This window comes from Podarcis tiliguerta, assembly GCF_965153285.1.
Source record: "Podarcis tiliguerta genome assembly, chromosome: 9".
NCBI classification, from domain to species: domain Eukaryota; kingdom Metazoa; phylum Chordata; class Lepidosauria; order Squamata; family Lacertidae; genus Podarcis; species Podarcis tiliguerta.
Window position 1 is genome coordinate 52,613,247 of NC_139542.1, and position 19,470 is coordinate 52,632,716.

Consider the following 19,470-nt stretch of genomic DNA (forward strand, 5'->3'; position numbering starts at 1 on the left):
TAACTTACATGGCGAGCGTGAACCCAAGTCTAGGCAGCTGACCGACCCACCGTCCCTGGGACTGTGTGAGGAGGGGAAACTTCTGTTCGTTCATAAAATTGGGACCATTTGGGAAGAAGGGGAAATAAAGTCACCCCCCTGTCGTGCAAATGTCCCCCTCCCACCCCCAGCCTCCACCATATGGTCAAGCTCTCCCCATCGCCAATACACACACAGAGAGAGAGGCACGCACGCACTTCTCCGCCCCCGTCCCAAATGAAGCCCGAAAGCCAGGGCTGACCCCCCCCCTTTCCCGCCCCCCGCCAGCGTAAGAGGCGGGCAGAGGAGCTCAGGCGCCCAACAAACCAGGGAGGCTCTTATTCTGAAGGAGCGCGGGGGGGGGGGCTTCATTTCCTGACAGCTATTTACTTGAAGCAAATGATTAGTTTGGGCAGGATGGTCTCTAGCATTGAATCAATTACAGGACTCTGTTTCTGAGGCCATCAGAGAAAGGGAAATAGCAGCAGGGAGACTGGGACCTTACTTGGGGGGAAAAACAAAAACAAAGTTTTCGTTCTCCTCGTACTATTTTTTTATGGATTATTAACACAAGAAGGTAAGGGAAGGGATTTCTTCCTCCTCTCTCTCTCTTTCTCTCTTTTTCCTTCGGGACGTTTTCGAGGTCGGATTCTAGCAAACGGAGAGCTCGGTGTGTCTGGGTGGGAAAAGAAAGCGCCTTTGGGGACACAGGCGCGCGGTGGGAGGGAGACTTTGCCACGCGATTCTATGTGCGCAGAAGTAACCGAGCCCCCTCCCCGTCGATCAAGTAGGGATCTGAATCCCAAGAGCGCAGCCTTCTCCTGAAACAACGGTGAGCAGCAGGGAAGTTTTTGGATTTGCGGGGCAGCTTGTGTCAAAGAGAGGGGGGCGGTGGTGGAAACGGAGCTTTCGCCTCCTGCCAAGGTGAGACGCTCTCTTTCTTCCTGGCGCGGAGCGAGAAAGAGGCAGCGCTCTGGAGCAGAAGGGAAGATGGAGAGGTGGGGAATCTCCGAGGATCGGGTCTGGGATGAGCTGGATGGGATGTTGGGGGAAGATACAGGAGTGGACAGAGAAACGCCTCGGTTCGGAGGAGCAAACGCCTCAATTCGGAGTCAAGCTCCAATTCGGATTCCTGCCCGTAAGGCAAGTGTCCCCAGCCAATGTCCCCGATCTGGTGTTGCTCTCCGGGGAGCTGTGAACTCGGGTCTGAAGGGAGGCTGCGGCGCTGGCGGAAAGAAAAAAAACTCTGCCTGCTTCTTGGCAGCGTTAATGACAACCAGATTCGGCGGAGCGCGCAGGGGCCACCGCGCCGCATTCCTGCAGCTGGGCTGGGAGGAGGGACTGGGGAAGGGGGGCAGCAGAAGGGGGGCTCCTGCAGGGGAGGGGAAAGAGGGGCGCGAGTGTGTGTGTGTGTGCGCGCGCGCCTGCCCCAAACTGGAGTGAAGCCCCTTTTGAGTGTATGCGCGTTTAAACAGCGGGGATAATCTGCAGATGAATCACGGAGCAGGAAGAGGACTGGGGAGCTAGCCATGCAGCCTTGGCTGCTCCGTCCTGCCTGTGCTCAGCAGATGAAGGGAGGTCGGGGAACAGCTTAGAGCTTGTTGCGGAAGGTAAGAGGCAAGAAATCGTGGCAGTCCTAAAATCCAGGTCTCTCTCATTCTCGCTCTCTCTTCTTTCTTTCCAATAACTACTAGAACTCTTCGTTCCTTGCGCTGTCCTTTCCCTCTAAACCGAAGCCCCCCGAATCTGGTGATCCCAGTCTACCAGACCCAGAGGGAGATTCCCCCCCCCCGTCCCTGTTTATCTGCCCCCTTAATTCGAAGAGCGCCCAGTGGCACTCTAAACGTGGCCAGAATATCCTTTCCAAAGCAGATACTTTCGCCCTTTGGGGTGACTGGCTGCCACTACACCCCCTCCCTGCCCTCTCCACCGCGTCCCTGAAGACGCACATTTACTTCGACCCATCCTAGCCTTGCGCGCAAGCTGGACCCGAGGAACCAGGCGAGGAAGAGGAAACTTTTGGTTCGGGGATTGCAGACGCTGCTTATGGAAAACCCGACGGGGCTGTTTGTCTGGCGCTGCCAACGCTGCAAGGCGAGCCGAGTCGCCTTGGAAAAAAGTTCTTGGGCGGGCGCACCAGGAAATGGCTCTCTCCTCGCTCGCTTGCTCAACGTTTTCTTTGGACCGGGATCGTCCATCCAGCAGCTCGTGGGCGATCCAAAGAACACGGCCGGCAGGGACAACCCGCTGGAGAGGACAGAAACGGATCTGGGACCGGGCGGAGGTGGGGAAGGGCGAGCACACAACCCCCAAAGCGGGAGTTTACTCTGGATTAGCCTCCACAAACACACTCCTGCGGAGAGGTTTTTTCTTCCTTGCTTGATCTGAGAGAGAAAAAAGTCCCTGAAGTCCTTTGCAACTCCGCTTCAGATCGCTTTGGCTCCGAAACGGCCGCAGAACTGGAATGTATCTCTCACTCCTCTTTGGAGCCTAAGAATTTGTCTTCTCCATTTCTATGGGCATTTCATCCCCTCTCCCCCCAAAAAGGTGAAGCGACTTGGAGCACCTTGATTTTGTTAAGGAAGCGGGCGACCCTGAGGCTCTCTTTTTGCCTCCTTTCTTGACCCAACGGGACAGACCTGGAGTTCCACTTGCAGCGCCTTTTCCGCGGCACTTTGTTCCGAGGTGAGACACCATTTGTGAAATCTGGAGTTTCCCGGAGAAGGCCACCAAAGCTCAGCGCCAGCGCGCCCTTCTGCCAGCTCCCCCTATTTTCCCCATCACAGCCTCGTCTAACTGGAATCGCTTCCATAGGCCACCGTTGATTCGAGGGGCTTTTATACTGATATATATTTTTTTTGCTTCCTGATGCTTTGACCGAGGGGACTTTTGGCAGACGCGGGTCTATTCTTGCCTTCCGATCCTAAAGGGCTGTATCACAAGGATTAACTAATTTTCATCTACAGAAAGGGTGCCATCCCAAAACCCACATAAATCAACTCTGAAACACCGCTTGGCTGGAACACCCTGGAATCTACTCCACACAAAGAATCCGGAGCAGGAGCCGGGAGTCCCTTTCATCTTCTACAGTCACTGCGGCCCGGATCTCCCTGAAACCTGGAGGGATCCTTTTCACTAGGTGATCTGATAGCCAACCCTCCAGGAAGACCATAACCCCTTTCGCCCAAGAACTCACGGAAGGGGTCACAGAACAATAGGCTCCCCTTTCGCTTCACCCCGCCCCCAAATTTTTGTTTCTTGAATTTGGTCCAGACAATCCTATTGTTTTCTCGCAGGGAAGGAGTAAAAGCGTAAGGAAGATCTTCTCTTAGTCTAAGCTTTTCTTTCTCTGCTCTCTTTCCTCATTCACTCTTCTTTTTTAAACGAGAGCCCCGATGTGAAGTCCTTGGTCTCGGCGAGGAAACAGATCCTCGAGCCAGTTAAGCCGCAGCGCTGCTTTCTAAGGCGCCTTCCTTCAATGGACTTTCGAGGCCAGCGACTCCGGCTTAACAAGGTGTGTGGACAGAGACCCACCAAGTCCTGGCGGGCATTAAACGGGCAGGCTGTGAAAAGCGTGTGAACGTAAGCGGTCTCCAAGCTAAACAATGAGATAAGGTCTAGGCGTCTCTTTACAATGCGCAGTTGTTTTGGATTGTAAACTAGCTCGCGCCGCTTATTCTGGAAAGGATCCCTTAAGTCGAGTCAGGCTGGCTGATGCCTGACTTTTCCCCTTTGCTCCAGGGGTTTATCGAATATGGGTGAAGTCCGAGGGCCCATTCACACGTGCATGGTCATCATCTGATCACACGAGTTGGTGACTCGCAGTTGAACGTGTGAACAGACCGGGGCTGCAAAGCATGGCTTTTGAAGCGGCATGTCTTGATGGTCTGTGATGTCTCATTCACACATGCAGTCCTGTCTTCTGTAAGCGAGGAAACGGACGCAAACCAGCGTCCAGATGTTGTTCTTCAGCGATCATCTCAAAATCTAGCCCTCATGCTAAGACACCGAAACGCGGGTCAGAGTGCATAACAAGGAGACGAGGGAGCAGGATTTTTTGAGGTGCATTGATGTGGTTAGAATGTCGCTTCATAAGTTACGTTTGCCCTAGAAATCTTATTGCTAACACGTGAAAGGCGCGCCTGGTAGCAAATCGAAGTTCTTGCGCGCTGCCAGATATTCGGGATTCGAACCCGCGCCTGAGTTTCCTTCCCTCTTGCGGGGAAGGCCACAATGGCTCTCGAGTCTATGTCTCAATATTGCCGCTTTTAAAAACACGGAGAAAGGAAAGAGGCATCTGTTATGTGCTGGGATTAGGAAGGGGAGTGGTGACTTTTAAAATACATGGGACTCCTCAGGAGAAGAGGGGGGCGGAGGAACCTAGGAAGACTCCAGCTTGCAAACTTCGCTTTGTTTTGCTTTCCCAGGCAAGGCCTTGGTGATTCCTATACGGATGGAAAACAGCGGTCTCCAAATCGCTGACTGGGGCTGGGGCTGGCGAGAAGTCATGAATGCGGTTTGCTGCTACAGAATCACATTCTCCCTCCCTCCTCTAAAACTGTCGAGTCCGCAGGTCGAACCCCCCCCCCCCGCAAAGACTTCTCGCGATAAAGTTGAGCAAGGGTGGGAGGGAAGACAACTTGCGAGGAGTCACGTACCCCTGATCTTGACACGCGACCTGCAAGGGGTTGGACTAGATGACCCTGGCTCCCTTCCACCGTTACAATTCTACAATTCCGTGATCTGCCAAGAAGAGCACGGGGTGGTGAACTCATTAATTACCGGGAAATGGCAAAGTCCATGATCAGCACCAGGAGTTTGGGGGGGGGGGTGAGAGAAGGCGGAGGATATGAAAGAGAGAAGAAGAAAGTTTAGAATTTAAGACCAGGCACTAAAAACGCTGGACACGTGTATGTGTGTGTGTATTTGCAGTGGCGTAGCGTGGGGGGTGCAGGGGGGCCCGGCAGCACCGGGCGCAACATCTGGGGGTTAGGGGGCGCAAATCCACGGGTTAGGGGGCTCAAATCCACGGGTTAGGGGGTGCAAATTACTTGCCTTGCCCCGGGTGCTGACAACCTACGCTACGCCACTGTGTATTTGTGTGGGGGGGGGGGGGAGAGAGAAGTAGTGGAGGAATCGCGCAGATTTCTTGAATGCTGCTGTGTTGACTGTGTGATGTGGCGGGGTGGGTCGGCTTGGACCGTGCCAGATCTTCTGATTTCCCAAGGGAAGAGGCAGCAGTAAATTATAGCCGCGAGGTCAGATTGGTCCTCTGCGCCGTTTTGCAACAACTCAAAACAGCAGCGAGGCGTTGAGGTTGGCGGTGCTCTGCTGCCCCCCAGCGATTGTTTTAGCGAATTGCGAGCGCCTTGTGCCAGAGAGCGAGGGGGATGTGGACAGGAGACCCCATTCATCGCTAGTAGTGAATCTGCTTTTGAGCACTCTCCCTTCCTCCCATTAGGGAACTTCCTGCGGGGACGCATGGCGGACTGAATGGAAAGCCCTCTTGCTTACAAGATATGTAGGGACCCTCAGCTGCTGCTATTCTAACTACCGGGCTTTTTCTGGCCGCGCTGCAAGTAGTACCCTACAATGAGCAAAGCCTTAAGATCCATTTATTCACCTAATAGTTGAGCATGATTTAAGTTTGGAGGGTCCTGCGTTGGTTGCTGCCCTTGGTTTCAGAGAAACTTGATCTTGTAGCCAGGAGTTTGGAACAGATGGCTCTTCCAGTGCTCTAATTCAACATTTATACATTATTATAATTTGTTATCCCTCCCTATAATTTTGAACTCATTTTCCCTGAAATGAAGCTGAAATACAGTCTCTGAGAAACAAATGGGAGTTGTTCGTATGCTTGGGGGAGCTTGGAATGTTTGCAGAAGTACAAAAAACCCCAACCTTTAAAAACAAACAAACACAAGACCACAAAGTGGACAAAGAATACCTCTGAACATGTGCAGAGTAGATTTCTTTCAACATTGGAGTGGTCACAGGTCCACAGACGGTCCCAGGTTTTCAGAGCAGCGAATGTGGCATCTCAACCCAGACATCTTCTGCTTTAAATATTAAGAACTAGGAGACTACCCTGCCTCTAAAAAGACACCCGATTTACTACTTCTTATAGATTCCACTTACTCTGGTTGAATCAAATTTTGACCCTAGAGAAGTCAATGTGGGCACTGTTGTTTTTGCGTAAAGTGAGAATAACAAGAGCAATAAATCCTACTTCAAGCGGTTTCTAGCGCAGTGGTGAATTCGTATGATGTATTTCTTTCAACGGAGTTGATATCTGCAGTCAATTTTGATAGTGTGTGGATATATGATTCTGGTTTTATGAGTGGACCATTCTAAAGACTTGGTGGGTCAGACTGTATATGAAGTTCTGAAAGTTCTCAAATGTGGACAGAATGGGGGGGGGGGAGTCTAAGTGAATCATAAACATATTCTCATGACCATTTCTTCCATGTTGAGTATAAGCAGATGTTTTTGAATTGTTCTGCATGTTCTAATCACCCTGCCTGTGTCTGCTCCAAGTCATTTCCAGGGGAACAGCCCAAATCTTTCTGGTTAAACTTTTTTTTTTTTGGGGGGGGGGGATATTTTCCAGGTTGTGTTGTGTGGCCAGATTCCAAAGTCAAGTCGTGTGGATTTAGCTAGTCAAAACAATTGCTGTGACAACCTGCCTGGCATTCAGTGAACAAGCTAGCCTGAATGAGGAAAACCTTTTAAAAAAACGGTTGTGCAAATTTATCATCAGACTCTGAACCCTGTGATTTTCAGTTTGCGGAATCTGACGGAAATCAATATTTTGCCACTTAAAAAAATACAATTCCACCATAAGTGACTGACACACACACGAAAAGGGACTGAAGATAATACAGGAAAAGTTTGAACCCAGTTTAGATAGCCTGGAGTTCACTTTTCAAGCATTCTGAACAGAACTTCATTTATATATAATAAAAACCACTCAATTGAGAAGTAATGTTGAATTCCCACCTCTCCTGCTAGATCTGTTGTGGCTCCTTGAGAGCAGACCTCAAGATTTGACCTTGTGACTTTCCGTTGACCCTAATAAAAGCATCATGTTACTGCTACTACCTCTGAGATCAGTAAGGCATGGTGAATATTAAGCTGGTGTTTAGAAATAATGATTTTTAAAGGCATTGAGACTCCAAGTGAATAGCTCAGTTGGTTAGAGCGTGGTGCTGATAATGCTAAGGCTCATGTGAGACACCTGCATATTCCTGCTTTGCAGGAGACTAGGTGATCCTCAGGATCCCTTCCGACTCGGTAATTCTATCATCTCCTTTTCTTACGGGGTTGCTGTTACATGGCTCTTAAGAAATGAGGTGGCTTGCCCCAAAGCACCAAGCAAAAATCCATTTGTGTTTGTGTGACATTGTGGGTTTTACTCAACTTTAAGGATTCCATGTGTTGAACTGAGAGAGACTGGTTCTCCCCAGTTCAGAGTGGATTGTGACTCCAGAATCCTTTTGCCTCACCATATAGCTAGCAAAACAGCACCGGTTTGCTTGCTTAAGCCACCTGGAACTGCTCACCAAACTTATTCCGTTTCTGGCATGTTGTACCTGTGCTTCTGGCACTCTTTGACTGGAGGGTGTGTACGAAATGTGCAATTGATGAGGGGAACTGACGCTCTTGCCGCAACACTGGATTAGTTTACAATACAGTGGTACCTCGGGTTACAGAGGCTTCAGGTTACAGAGGCTTCAGGTTACAGACTCCGCTAACCCAGAAATAGTACCTCGGGTTAAGAACTTTGCTTCAGGATGAGAACAGAAATCATGCGGCAGCTGCGTGGTGGCAGCGGGAGGCCCCATTAGCTAAAGTGGTACCTCAGGTTAAGAACAGTTTCAGGTTAAGAACGGACCTCCAGAACAAATTAAGTCCTTACCCCAAGGTACCAGTGTACTAGAAAAGAGAGCCAGTGTGGTGTAGTGGTTAAGAGCGGTAGTCTCGTAATCTGGGGAACCGGGTTCGATTCCCCACTCCTCCACATGCAGCTGCTGGGTGACCTTGGGCCAGTCACACTTCTCTGAAGTCTCTCAGCCTCACTCACCTCACAGAGTGTTTGTTGTGGGGGAGGAAGGGAAAGGAGAATGTTAGCCGCTTTGAGACTCCTTAAAGGGAGTGAAAGGCGGGATATCAAATCCAAATCCAAAAGCTTTATACTGCACAATGAGCATAGAATTCATTTTATATTTTTGTAACTCATTCCTAGGCATGTTTACTACTCCTGAATTCAGCGGGGCACATTTTATTTCATTTCATTTACATTAATACAATACCTTTCCTCCAATGAGCTCAAGGTGGTGTTCATGGTTCACCCCCTTCTCGTTTTATCCTCTCAACAACCCTGTGAGGTAGGCTGGACTGAGAGACAACAACTGGCCCAAGGCCACCCAGTGAAGTTCATGGCTAAGTGGGGACTTTCAACCCCTGTCTTGCAGGTACATCTCTCTAACCTCTGTAGCAAAAGGGATGGGTGGCAGCCTTAAGTGTCCTCCAGCTTCCTCCAGCTGCTTTAAGGGTCAAAAGGATTCCTTAATTCCTTAATATTCCTTAATATAATAATAATTTAATAATTAATCAAAATTAATAATAAGGGTTACATATGCGCAGCTTCACATTCTCTTTCCTCACTGTGTAGTAACAAGAAATCCTGGCTGCCCTGACATTAGCAACCTACAGCTTGGAGTTTATGTTCAGAGAATCTGAAAACTTTTTGAGTTAACACTCCTGCGTTACACCAGTGAGGCACACATACCATCCTAGAATCTCAGTCAAGCAAAAGGTAACAGATGTTATCATGCTAGGATCCAGCAATCCTTTAGTGACATAACATATTAATGTGAAAAGGACGTCTAGATGCCAAGATAGGAGAGTTGTAAGTGCACATATTTGGGCTTCTTTGGCAGAAAGGGTAGGATAGGATTAGAGTTAGTTTGTAGTAGTAGTAGCAGTAATTTATTTATATGCTGCCCATCTGACTGGGTTGCCCCAGCCACTCTGGGCAGCTTCCAGAAAATTAAAAACATTAAGCACAGTAAAACATCAAACATTAAAAACTTCCCTATACAGGGCTGCCTTCAGATGTCTTCTAAAAGTTGTATCATCACTTATCTCCTTGACATCTGATGGGAGGGTGTTCCACAGGGCGGGTGCCACTGCTGAGAAGGCCCTCTGCCTGGTTCCCTGTAACTTCGCTTCTAGCAGTGAGGGAACTGCCAGAAGGCCCTCGGAGCTGGACCTCAGTATCTGGGCTGAACGATGGGGATGGAGACGCTCCTTCAGGTATACTGGGCCGAGGCCATTTAGGTCAGCACCAACACTTTGAATTGTGCTCGGAAACGTACATGGTAGTAGTATTTTTACACTGGTAGGGAAACAAAGGAGCAGTTCACACATGCATATTCATCACTCATGGACTACTGCTCAAGCATGGGCATACCTGCCCCCCCATCAAGTAAATAAATAAAAATAACTAACAGAGCAATTGCATTGAAGATAACTTGGTTCTGCCTCACCCCAGCATAAAGCCTGTCCCCTAAAAGTAAATCATGGCTATGCCCATGGCTTCACGTAGCAATTTGCACGTGCCAATGACCCATCACCGATTAGGCACAGCAGACAGAATCTTTTTATCACAGGTTAGCTAAAACTTAAAACTCTTCCCTTTAGTAGGTGAACAAGACTTCTCACTACCACAGGTTGATATTTCACTCCAGCCAGTGACGCTTATCCAAAAATAAGAGACCACACTTAGAGTGAGTAGATTACATGGTAGCTTGTCGCTCCAGAATGCCAACCCTTTTGGGGTGCTGATCTAGCAGCCTCCCCATATTCTGGCTTAATCAATAGTTTGCTGCTTTTCTGTGTTACAATGATAACAGCGACACAGGACTCCGAATGCATATATGTTTAGAGATTTTTTTAAAAGGTGGCGGAAACCTCCACCACATGAAGTTTCAACTTGGGCCAATACGAAGCTCACTGGCATTTCCAAACTACACCAAGCATAGATAAAGGGACCCCTGACCATTAGGTCCAGTTGCGGACGACTCTGGGGTTGCAGCGCTCATCTCACTTTACTGGCCAAGGGAGCCGGCGTACAGCTTCCAGGTCATGTGGCCAGCATGATTAAGCCGCTTCTGGCGAACCAGATCAGTGCACGAAAACGCCGTTTACCTTCCCACCAGAGTGGTACCTATTTATCTACTTGCACTTCGTGCTTTCGAACTGCTAGGTTGGCAGGAACAGGGACCGAGCAACGGGAGCTCACCCCGTCGCGGGGATTCAAACCGCCGACCTTCTGATCGGCAAGCCCTAGGTTCAGTGGTTTAACCCACAGCGCCACCCTACGCCAAGCATACTTTACCACAAATGGGAGGCTGGCACTCATTAGTAGACCTGTAACTTAAAAGGCCCCGGGTCACATGTGCATCACTCAATGTATTTGATGCAAGGTTGCGGCAAGGTGGTGTTCCTTCCATGGGAGCAGCAAACTAGGGAGGCATTAGGAAAAGACCCTTCTCTTCTTTCTTCTCCTCTGCTCTTTCAGCATATCCTTGGCTGGGAAACAGTCCAGGAAATGAAATACTTGCAGCGGGTAATGGGCCAAAAGGGGGACGTGATATCCATCAAACCAAGGAGGAATCAACATTTTTGGAAAGCAATCTTGGATACGGGCCTTGGATGGAGAATTTGATCCTGTAACTCATTCAGGTTTTACGCCTGTGAATTCATCATCTTTCAAATGGATCTAGGAAGCCAATTTTTTTATTGCCTGCTCCTCTCTCCCCTGGAGTCACTGAAAGCTGCTGAATCCCCTGCTATTCCTTGCACTGGGAATTTCTGCTTTCGGTAGAACTTTGCTAGGAAAAAAGCCAGCAACCGTGAAAAGTTGCAGGTGGCCCCATGAACACGTTTCAATGAAGCTTGCAAAATATAAAGCTTTCTTCAAAATGCGTTTCTTTTTATTGGGCTTCCTTGAGGCTTTCTTGGAAAAGTGCAACATCTCCTTGGGGGGACTATAGGCTGATTAGCATCTGATGACCCTCAAGGAGGTTTTCAATCCTTGCAAATGTTGGACAACCTTGCGATTATGTAACTGGTTCCTTACCTGGTTCTAATAATGCTTGGGCAGTTTCTGGGACTTTGGGGTCACGGCAATTAGCAAAAGCAGAGCAGAAATACATATTTTTTTTTCCATTTGAAAATCAAGGTTTTCTAGCAGATGTTATTTAGGTAATCTGGATTCACTCCAAAATTGATCTGTCGCCTCTGAGGTTAAAGTTTGCATCAGTCAAAAGTAATAGAACGTTGCTTTATCAGCATGAATCAACAGTGCCGTCAACTGGCCTGTTGGAGTAATGCAGCCAATTTACACCACAGGAGCGTCATAGCAGGGATCAACGGTGTTTTAGGAGGGGGAAAGATGGGTGGATTTTCTTTATCTTGCTCCATCCGCTCTTCTAAAGCTGGTCCCCTGACTTCTGTTTATCCACCACTCATACTTTAACATGCCATTGCTTGATTGCTTGAGAGCGGCAGACAGAATTTTGTGAACTGGCTATTTTATGGCAATACAGTGAAAGACTCTACTTTAGAAGTAAACACCTAAGAACTTGTGCAGCCCACTCCCATGCATGGTTACTTACAGGTAAGCCCCATTCTGTTCAATGTGGCTTCCTCCCACACGTTTGCCTAATATTTTGGAGTGATAGGCAGCAATTTTATGCACATTTTTTGCTGCGAATAAACCATCACACAAACAGTTTACTTGCATTTTGTATTTTTTAATAAACATGAATACAATTGAGCTGTTACTTTGCTTCCCTTAAGAGGAACTGCAGAATGGATGGCTTGCTGTTGTTTATTTTAATGCCCTCTTACTAGTGTTTTGGAGGGACATGGGTAGCGCTGTGGGTTAAACCAAAGAGCCTAGGACTTGCCAATCAGAAGGTCGGTGGTTCAAATCCCCGCGATGGGGTGAGCACCCGTTGCTCAGTCCCTGCTCCTGCCTACCTAGCAGTTCAAAAGCACGTCAAAGTGAAATAGATAAATAGGTACCACTCTGGCGGGAAGGTAAATGGCGTTTCTGTGTGCTGCTCTGGTTCGCCCAAGCAGCTTAGTCATGCTGGCCACGTGACCCGGAAGCTGTACGCCGGCTCCCTTGGCCAATAAAGCGAGATGAGCACCGCAACCCCAGAGTCGGCTACCACTGGACCTAATGGTCAGGGGTCCTTTTACCTTTACTAGTGTTTTTGGTCTTAACTTTTCTAACAAAGAAGGGAGTAGCTCACATTTCCATTTGCTCTACAAACCAACATGTCGTCTTTTCTCTCTCTGCCCCCCCCCCCCCGTATTTTCCAATTTGATGATCACCAAAATCAGGAACTTGTGGAGTGGCTCTCCACCCTGCCCCAAGCTGAATCGGAGCAAATAACAACCCGGGGAAACCAGAATATGCTCCGATTGAGTGCTAGAGAGTGCATTTACACTGAGAAACCTCCAGGTCAAAAACAAAGCAAAAATTATTGGACACAGAGCTTTAAATGTGAACCTATGTCAGGAAAGAACAGGGCAAAAGTGTGGATAAGCCCTGAATCCTGATGTGATTTATTTTAAACATGAACATTTTATCGTAGAATGTTTCTAAGCACATTGATTTGGAGTATTTTTCACTGAACTCACTGCATTTTCTTTCTCTGTAAATAGTTGGGAGTTGGTTGCAAGAAATAGACAGCAGAGGCAGCGTGAAGCCTGAGAGGTTAGCTAATCAGAGAAGATTATGGGATTATTTTTTTTTTAAAAAAGATGTATGTACTGTGGATTCTTTATCTAGGAAAAATACAGGCTAGAACTGTGATTTTTTTAAAAAAAGAGGAGGGGAGAAGAAGGCTGGAAGGGAAGACGACTTTGATGTCCAAGAGCCTCTTATCAGTGGGAGGCACTTTACATAAACACATGGCCATTATTGCTAATTGAAAAACCAAGGCAGATGACTTGTTTCTGCAGGAATGCCATCTGCTGAATTTCTGGAGTTGTTGTGCATGTTCTGGTCATCTGTCAGTCCTGGTGGGGGAACGCAGGCTGCCGCTCATCCCTCTACTTACAGAAGGGCAGCCGGATCGAGACTGCAGTGGTCAGTAAATCACTCCTTTGGTTTTTCCTTGGTATTGGTTTAACGCTCCTCCCTGATGTGCTGTTGCAGTTCCAATGCATGTCACAAGTACAGTCTGTACACTGGTACCTTGGGTTACAGACGATTCAGGTTACAGACTCTACTAACCCAGAAATAGTACCTCGGGTTAAGAACTTTGCTTCAGGATGAGAACAGAAATCGTGCTCTGGCGGCATAGTGGCAGCAGGAGGCCCCATTAGCTAAAGTGGTGCTTCAGGTTAAGAACAGTTTCAGGTTAAGAACGGACCTCCGGAACGAATTAAGTTCTTAACCAGAGGTACCACTGTATTTAGGAACCTTATAAAGAGTCAGACAATTGGCCCATCTAGCACAATATTGTCAACTTTGACTGAAGAGGTTTTCCAAGGTTTCAGACAGGAGCTTTTCCAATCCCTTTCTGGAAATGTCAGGGATTAAGCATGCAAGAGCTCTGGTTCTGTCCCAAGGAAGGTCCTTATTCATAGAATTATAGAATCTTAAAGTTGGAAGGGTTCCTGAGTATCATATCATCTCTGCAATGCAGGAATATGGACCTGTCCCACGTGGGGATCAAGCCTGCAACCTTGGTGTTACCAGCACCATGCTCTAACCAGCTGAGCTACCCAGGCTCTAAGCCGATGGCACCCGGTATTCTCAGGTGGTCTCCCATCCAAGTACTAACCAGGCCTGACCCTGCTTAGCTTCCGAGATCAGACGGGATGAGGCGTGTTCAGGATAGTATGGCTGTAAGCTATTCCTTTTCTATCATATATGGAAAAGGAGTTTTGGTTGAAGCTGCTTAAAGCTAAATCCTTGGCAACAAATAATAGTTTAGTAGGGATGGATAGGAATGCGACTGGCAGTCCTATGAATGGTCTTTTGGGAGTGCCTATGCTTGTATCAAGGGACGCGAGTGGCACTGTGGGTTAAACCAGAGAGCCTAGGACTTGCCGATCAGAAGGTCAGCGGTTTGAATCCCCGCAACAGGGTGAGCCCCTGTTGCTCGGTCCCTGCTCCTGCCAACCTAGCAGTTCAAAAGCATGTCAAAGTGCAAGTAGATAAATAGGTACCTCTCTGGCGGGAAGGTAAACGGCAATCCCGTGCGCTGCTCTGGTTCGCCAGAAGCGGCTTAGTCATGCTTGCCACATGACCCGGAAGCCGTACGCCGGCTCCCTTGGACAATAAAGCAAGATGAGTGCCGCAACCCTAGAGTTGGCCACGACTGGACCTAATGGTCAGGGGTCCCTTTACCTTTTATGCTTGTATCATACCTTTGTCCAGTAGAAGAGGTGGATGCTATAAACGGCAGAATCCTAAATATCTTTATTAAGTCTTTGAGTAAACATGCTTAGGGTCATATTGTAAATTTGCTGTTGATAGAACCCACTTCTTCAGCTGGGCAAAGGGAAGACCCAAGATAACATCTTTGTATAAAAGCAGCATGTGCTGTCACTTGTATTGAACTGTGCATGTTGCGTAAGGAAAGAGGTACTGAGTTGTCATTTACAAGACAATATTTCTTGGCCTGTTGAGGTCTTGCTGCTATATTGTTTCAGGATCATCTGTTATGTGAGTTGATCTAGCACAGTGCATCATAGACTGTGGCCAGGATCCAAAAAGCTACGTTTGTACACTCAGGACTATTTGCAATGGAGTGTTTTGCCACATGGGTGTGTGTGTGTGTGTGTGTGTGTGAAATTGCTGTTTACCCTACCCTTAAACTGCTATTCAGAATAGCTGTGTGGGTTTCATGGTGACTGCATTTGCAAGTTTATATCAACACTGATGCAGAATAACCAGTGTGCTACAGAGTGCTTTTTTAAAAGGGGGGGGGGGGTAAACTGCATTTTAGGGCCTGGTCCAGCAGCAACACCACTTCCAACACACTACAGCAGGGGTCAGCAAACTTTTTCAGTAGGGGGCCGGTCCACTGTCCCTCAGACCTTGTGGGGGGACAGACTATGTTTTGAAGGAAAAAAATGAACGGATTCCTATGCCCCACAAATAACCCAGAGATGCATTTTAAATAAAAGCACACATTCTACTCATGTAAAAACACGCTGATTCCTGGACCATCCGTGGGCCGGATTTAGAAGGCAATTGGGCCGGATCCGGGCCCCCGGACCTTAGTTTGCCTATCTATGCATTAGAGACACTGCCACTGCAACCATGACAGCATTTATACCTGTCCATTTGCTAAAAACTACCTCAGTTTTTTTTAAAAAAACCAACAACAGCACATGTAATAGCCAGCCCTGTGTGTGTTTGTGTGCAATTTGCATCAGCACATGGGGAGGAAAGGTTTAGCCCCCTTATTCCTGCTGAAATTCTGACAAAAATCAAAATGGGATGATGTGAAGTGTTTTGAACACTCTAAATACAAAGGGGTGTGTGCTTTTTAAAAGAACCTCAGCATTTGCAATACACATATTTTTAGACCTGGGAACATTTCTCAGTGACGCTGATTATGGCTGGTGTCAAATATGAAATCTCCCATGCTGTCAACTGTCAAACATGAAATGTCATTTCTTGTTATCTATTCAATGCTGTCGGTAAATATAGGAAAATGAAATATCTTTGGATACCAAATAAAGTGCATCAAATGGTCAGGAAGTAACTGGTGCATACATTAGAATTTGCAGAGGACTCTTTGGGGGAACAGATATACCGGCTCAGACGATTTGTCTACCTAGTCCATTATTGACTACTCTGATTTGCAATAACTCTCCAAGGTCTTGGGCAGAGGTCTTTGATGTCACCTGCTGCCTGACCCTTTTAGCCAGAGATCCCAGGGACTGAACCCGGGACCTCCTGAATGCAAAACTACAAGAAATTATAATTTCCTCATAAAATGCAAAAACGTTTTTGATCAAGTTTGTTTCAGCCACAGACAAGTGCACACAGACATGTATTTTGCGTATGCAACTTAGCACAGATTGAGACCAGCTTGATAAACCAGACAGCCTCTTAATAGTCCTGCTGAATGTTCCTAATGACCTCACCCATGTTTTCTTTGTAGAGCCTTCACCAAATCACACAGTCAGCCAGACCCACCTAATCCCAGAGTCCGTTCCAAGACTTCCATTGGGTTCAAAGGCAATTTCACTTGAAAAGAGAGTTCGGTGTTTGCCTTTTAGAAAGGAACAGGTGGGCAGCTTGATTACCCAAGACTGTAAATTACACATGGCACATAGAGAAAAAGCTTGTTAGTTGTTGTCCTGGAGAGATTAGCCATTGATTTACAGCCATTCGCTCGGCCAAACTTAAAAGAGAATGCAATGGTAGTAATAATGTACCGCTTGTCTTGCTCTTCAAGAAACAAAATACAATATGAACATGGACCCAGTCATATATCCCTTTTCATGTATAGCAAGAGAGTTTCGTCATACATTTAGAATCTAGGTTTTAAATGATCAAGGATATTTATTTTACAAGAAAAATACATGTCATATATTTATATAAAATGGAAATCCTGACATACTAAAAGCCCAGCAAACTATGATAACTATTTCCCCCCTCGCTGTCAGTGGAGTAATGTGTATCCTGATCTTCTGCATATTTACCTTTGGAGTATGTTCATTGTACTAACTCCCCAGATATGTGTGCAGAGGACTGCAGCCTTGCTTGTAGCAAATGGTGAAGATCTTTGAAATCTGTGTATTCAGCACTGAACAGAGATGGGTCAAAGCGGAGCCTGTGTTTCTCTGGGGCTGTTTTCGTAAGAAATTCCTGCAGCTTGAGGATAATGTTTTCAATGAGCCGAAGGAATTTGGAGAAGAGCATAACTAAATGGATGCTGTCTTTGGAATAGGCTAATCAAGATCAGGCTTTCCATTCCTGCTCTCTTCCCCCCAATACTGATGCTTTTGAGAATCGCATATAGTGTTTACTACTCTATCCTCAAGATCTTGCTTCAAACATTGAATGTAAGAGACCGAAATTTTGCAAGATCCACTTGGCATATTTTTGAAGATATCAAGTCTGATTTCAGTAGTTGGAGAAAGAGATAGGGGGACAAAATTTGCAGCAAGGTTCAAAAGCATGCTCTTAAATACACCCGAGATTTAAGACTGCAGCCTCATGCACACTGGCAAGTCCCACCGCAGTCTGCAGAACTTCTGAGAAAATATGGAAGGGGTTGTGCCGTGTGCACTTGTTGTGGGTATCTTTTTTCAGTTCGCAATAAACAGAAATGTATGTGCTAATCTGCCAAATGGTACCCCTGGTGAATTTAACATAGATTTGAATGTAGCCGACCAAAATTGGTGCTTCCAGGACTATTTGTCATTTTTGACAGTACAGAATGATTAATGCCACCATTCCACATTTCCAAGGTGCTAATGCACATTGCAGATGTAGCGTTGTCATTTCCTATACCCTCCCTAACTAATCATGCCTTGCCTTTGTTTCCTGTTCTTGTTTCAGTTGATGATCGTCATGGGTCCTTCCCGAAGAACGATCCTGATTGTGGGCTGCTTCTTGACAGGTAACCACAGTTGAAATTGTTTGTCAAGCTCAATATTCTTCAGCAGAGAGCTGATAGTTAAATCAGAATTATCTAAGCCTAGACCCAAAGACACAACAGCTGAACTACTTGGAATCTTATATTTTTTTCTGGCCTGGGCTGGAGAGGTATCATCAGAAAGCTTGGAGAAAGGAGAGGCTAATAGCATGAGTTTGGTCTATACAGGTGACCAACAAAATTGCCTGATTTGTGCAATGGATCTTCTCCTTCTCCTTCTCCTTCTCCTTCTCCTTCTCCTTCTCCTTCTCCTCCTCCTTCCTCAGTGCACCCACAAATCTGTTCTGGGGGTTCCTCCAATCCTCTGGAGCAGAGTTGTCAGGGAGAGGGGAGGAAGGGGAAGTTCTGCTACACAAGCAGAAGTCCTTGCATGAATGTGGTGACTTCACTGGATATGTGTGTGGCTTCATAAAAAAGGATGGTACAGAAACAATCACCTTAAAATGAATCAATTGTGCTTGAAATACGGTCTCTTCCTGGCCCCCAGCTGGGTTCCCCATCCCTGGTGTTCTGGTATTCTGAACTAAAGATGTAGCCTGCTGTACTAAAGTGAGTGCTCCATGTCCTGCAGAACTATGGTCCCCCCCCCAATAGAAATGGCCATTGTTCAGAAATGAGCAGATGTTCATTTCCTCCCCAAATTCCAATGTAAAAATATTATACTTTTATTTTCACAGGGCCATGGCTAGCCTCTTGCCAGTCTTTGCTTCCGACTATTCTGCCAAACAACGATGAAATGGTTGTGCAGCTGAATTCCCCCTTCACCCTGAAATGTTCTGGAGACAGTGAAGTCAGCTGGCAACATCCAATACCCGATGGCAACCATACCATAGACCTCAAAAGCGAGGAGAACAACAGCGGCCTGTTTGTGACCGTGCTTGATGTGGCAAATGCTTCTGCTTCTCACACTGGATTGTACACTTGCTACTACAATCATTCTCAAGATGAAGATGGTGAGGTGGAGGGGAAGGACATCTATGTCTTTGTGCCAGGTGAGTTGATTCCTTTCACTGTATCTTATGATAAAGCCTCCATGACAGTGAAACCTCTTTGACAGAGAAGGTTGTGGAGCAACTGAACGTTACGATGCTGGTCATTTCTATTGATCAAAACACACCATTTTAGAAGCTGCATATAAATCCAGTTCAGAGCCTTTCCTATGTTTAGATTTTCAAACCTGACCTGGCCACAGATCACAATCAAAGAACATACCACACTAACCAAATGGAGATGAGTTTTGTGGAATTAGTCCAAACTTGACTTGTTCCAATGGAAAGTAGCTTCACACTGTTCTAACAACAGGGAACTCTTTCCATATCAACTTTTCTGCTGGTAATTCCTGCATGCAAAATTCCTGTGTGTACTGCAAAAGGAACCGAACAATGCTCAGTCTGCAGTTCCCAGAATTTGCTGGGCTTTATTTGTACCCAACAGAGTATCCAACAGTCCTCTGTGGCTGTGCATGATATGTGAAGGTGAATAATGGACAAATGATCTTTCAAGAAAGCTTGATGATATTAGAGTACCACTAACATTCTCATCCATTGAGGAGCCTTTGACAAAGCTTCCTAGGAACCCCAGGATTTTCTGGACCACAGTGCAAAAAACATTCCCTTAGATAGATTTAGAATCAGAGAATGCATCTTGAATCTTTTCAAAACTATTTGGGGTATGCGCTTGGAAATGTTTAATTTAGTTTCACTTTCTAAAGGCCACAGTTTAGTTTCACTTTCATTTCGCT

The 19,470-nt window shown here is 46.7% G+C and overlaps 1 protein-coding gene across 5 annotated transcripts in view; it reads left to right on the forward strand.

Annotated features, from left to right (window-relative positions):
• Positions 1-304: 304 nt before the first annotated feature.
• The window catches only part of PDGFRA (platelet derived growth factor receptor alpha), a 57,545-nt gene continuing 38,379 nt past the window's right edge, over positions 305-19,470 (forward strand). The window contains exons 1-3 of one of the 5 annotated variants that reach the window (XM_083458076.1): positions 305-595; positions 17,633-17,693; positions 18,407-18,721. In XM_083458076.1, the coding sequence (XP_083314202.1) occupies positions 17,636-17,693; positions 18,407-18,721 (373 nt within the window). In that variant the 5' untranslated portion in view covers positions 305-595; positions 17,633-17,635. Of the gene's footprint in view, positions 596-1,291; positions 1,629-2,130; positions 3,533-16,302; positions 16,355-17,632; positions 17,694-18,406; positions 18,722-19,470 lie in introns of those variants that run through there. The other 4 variants (XM_083458077.1, XM_083458074.1, XM_083458078.1 and 1 more) reach the window with 4 other exon arrangements.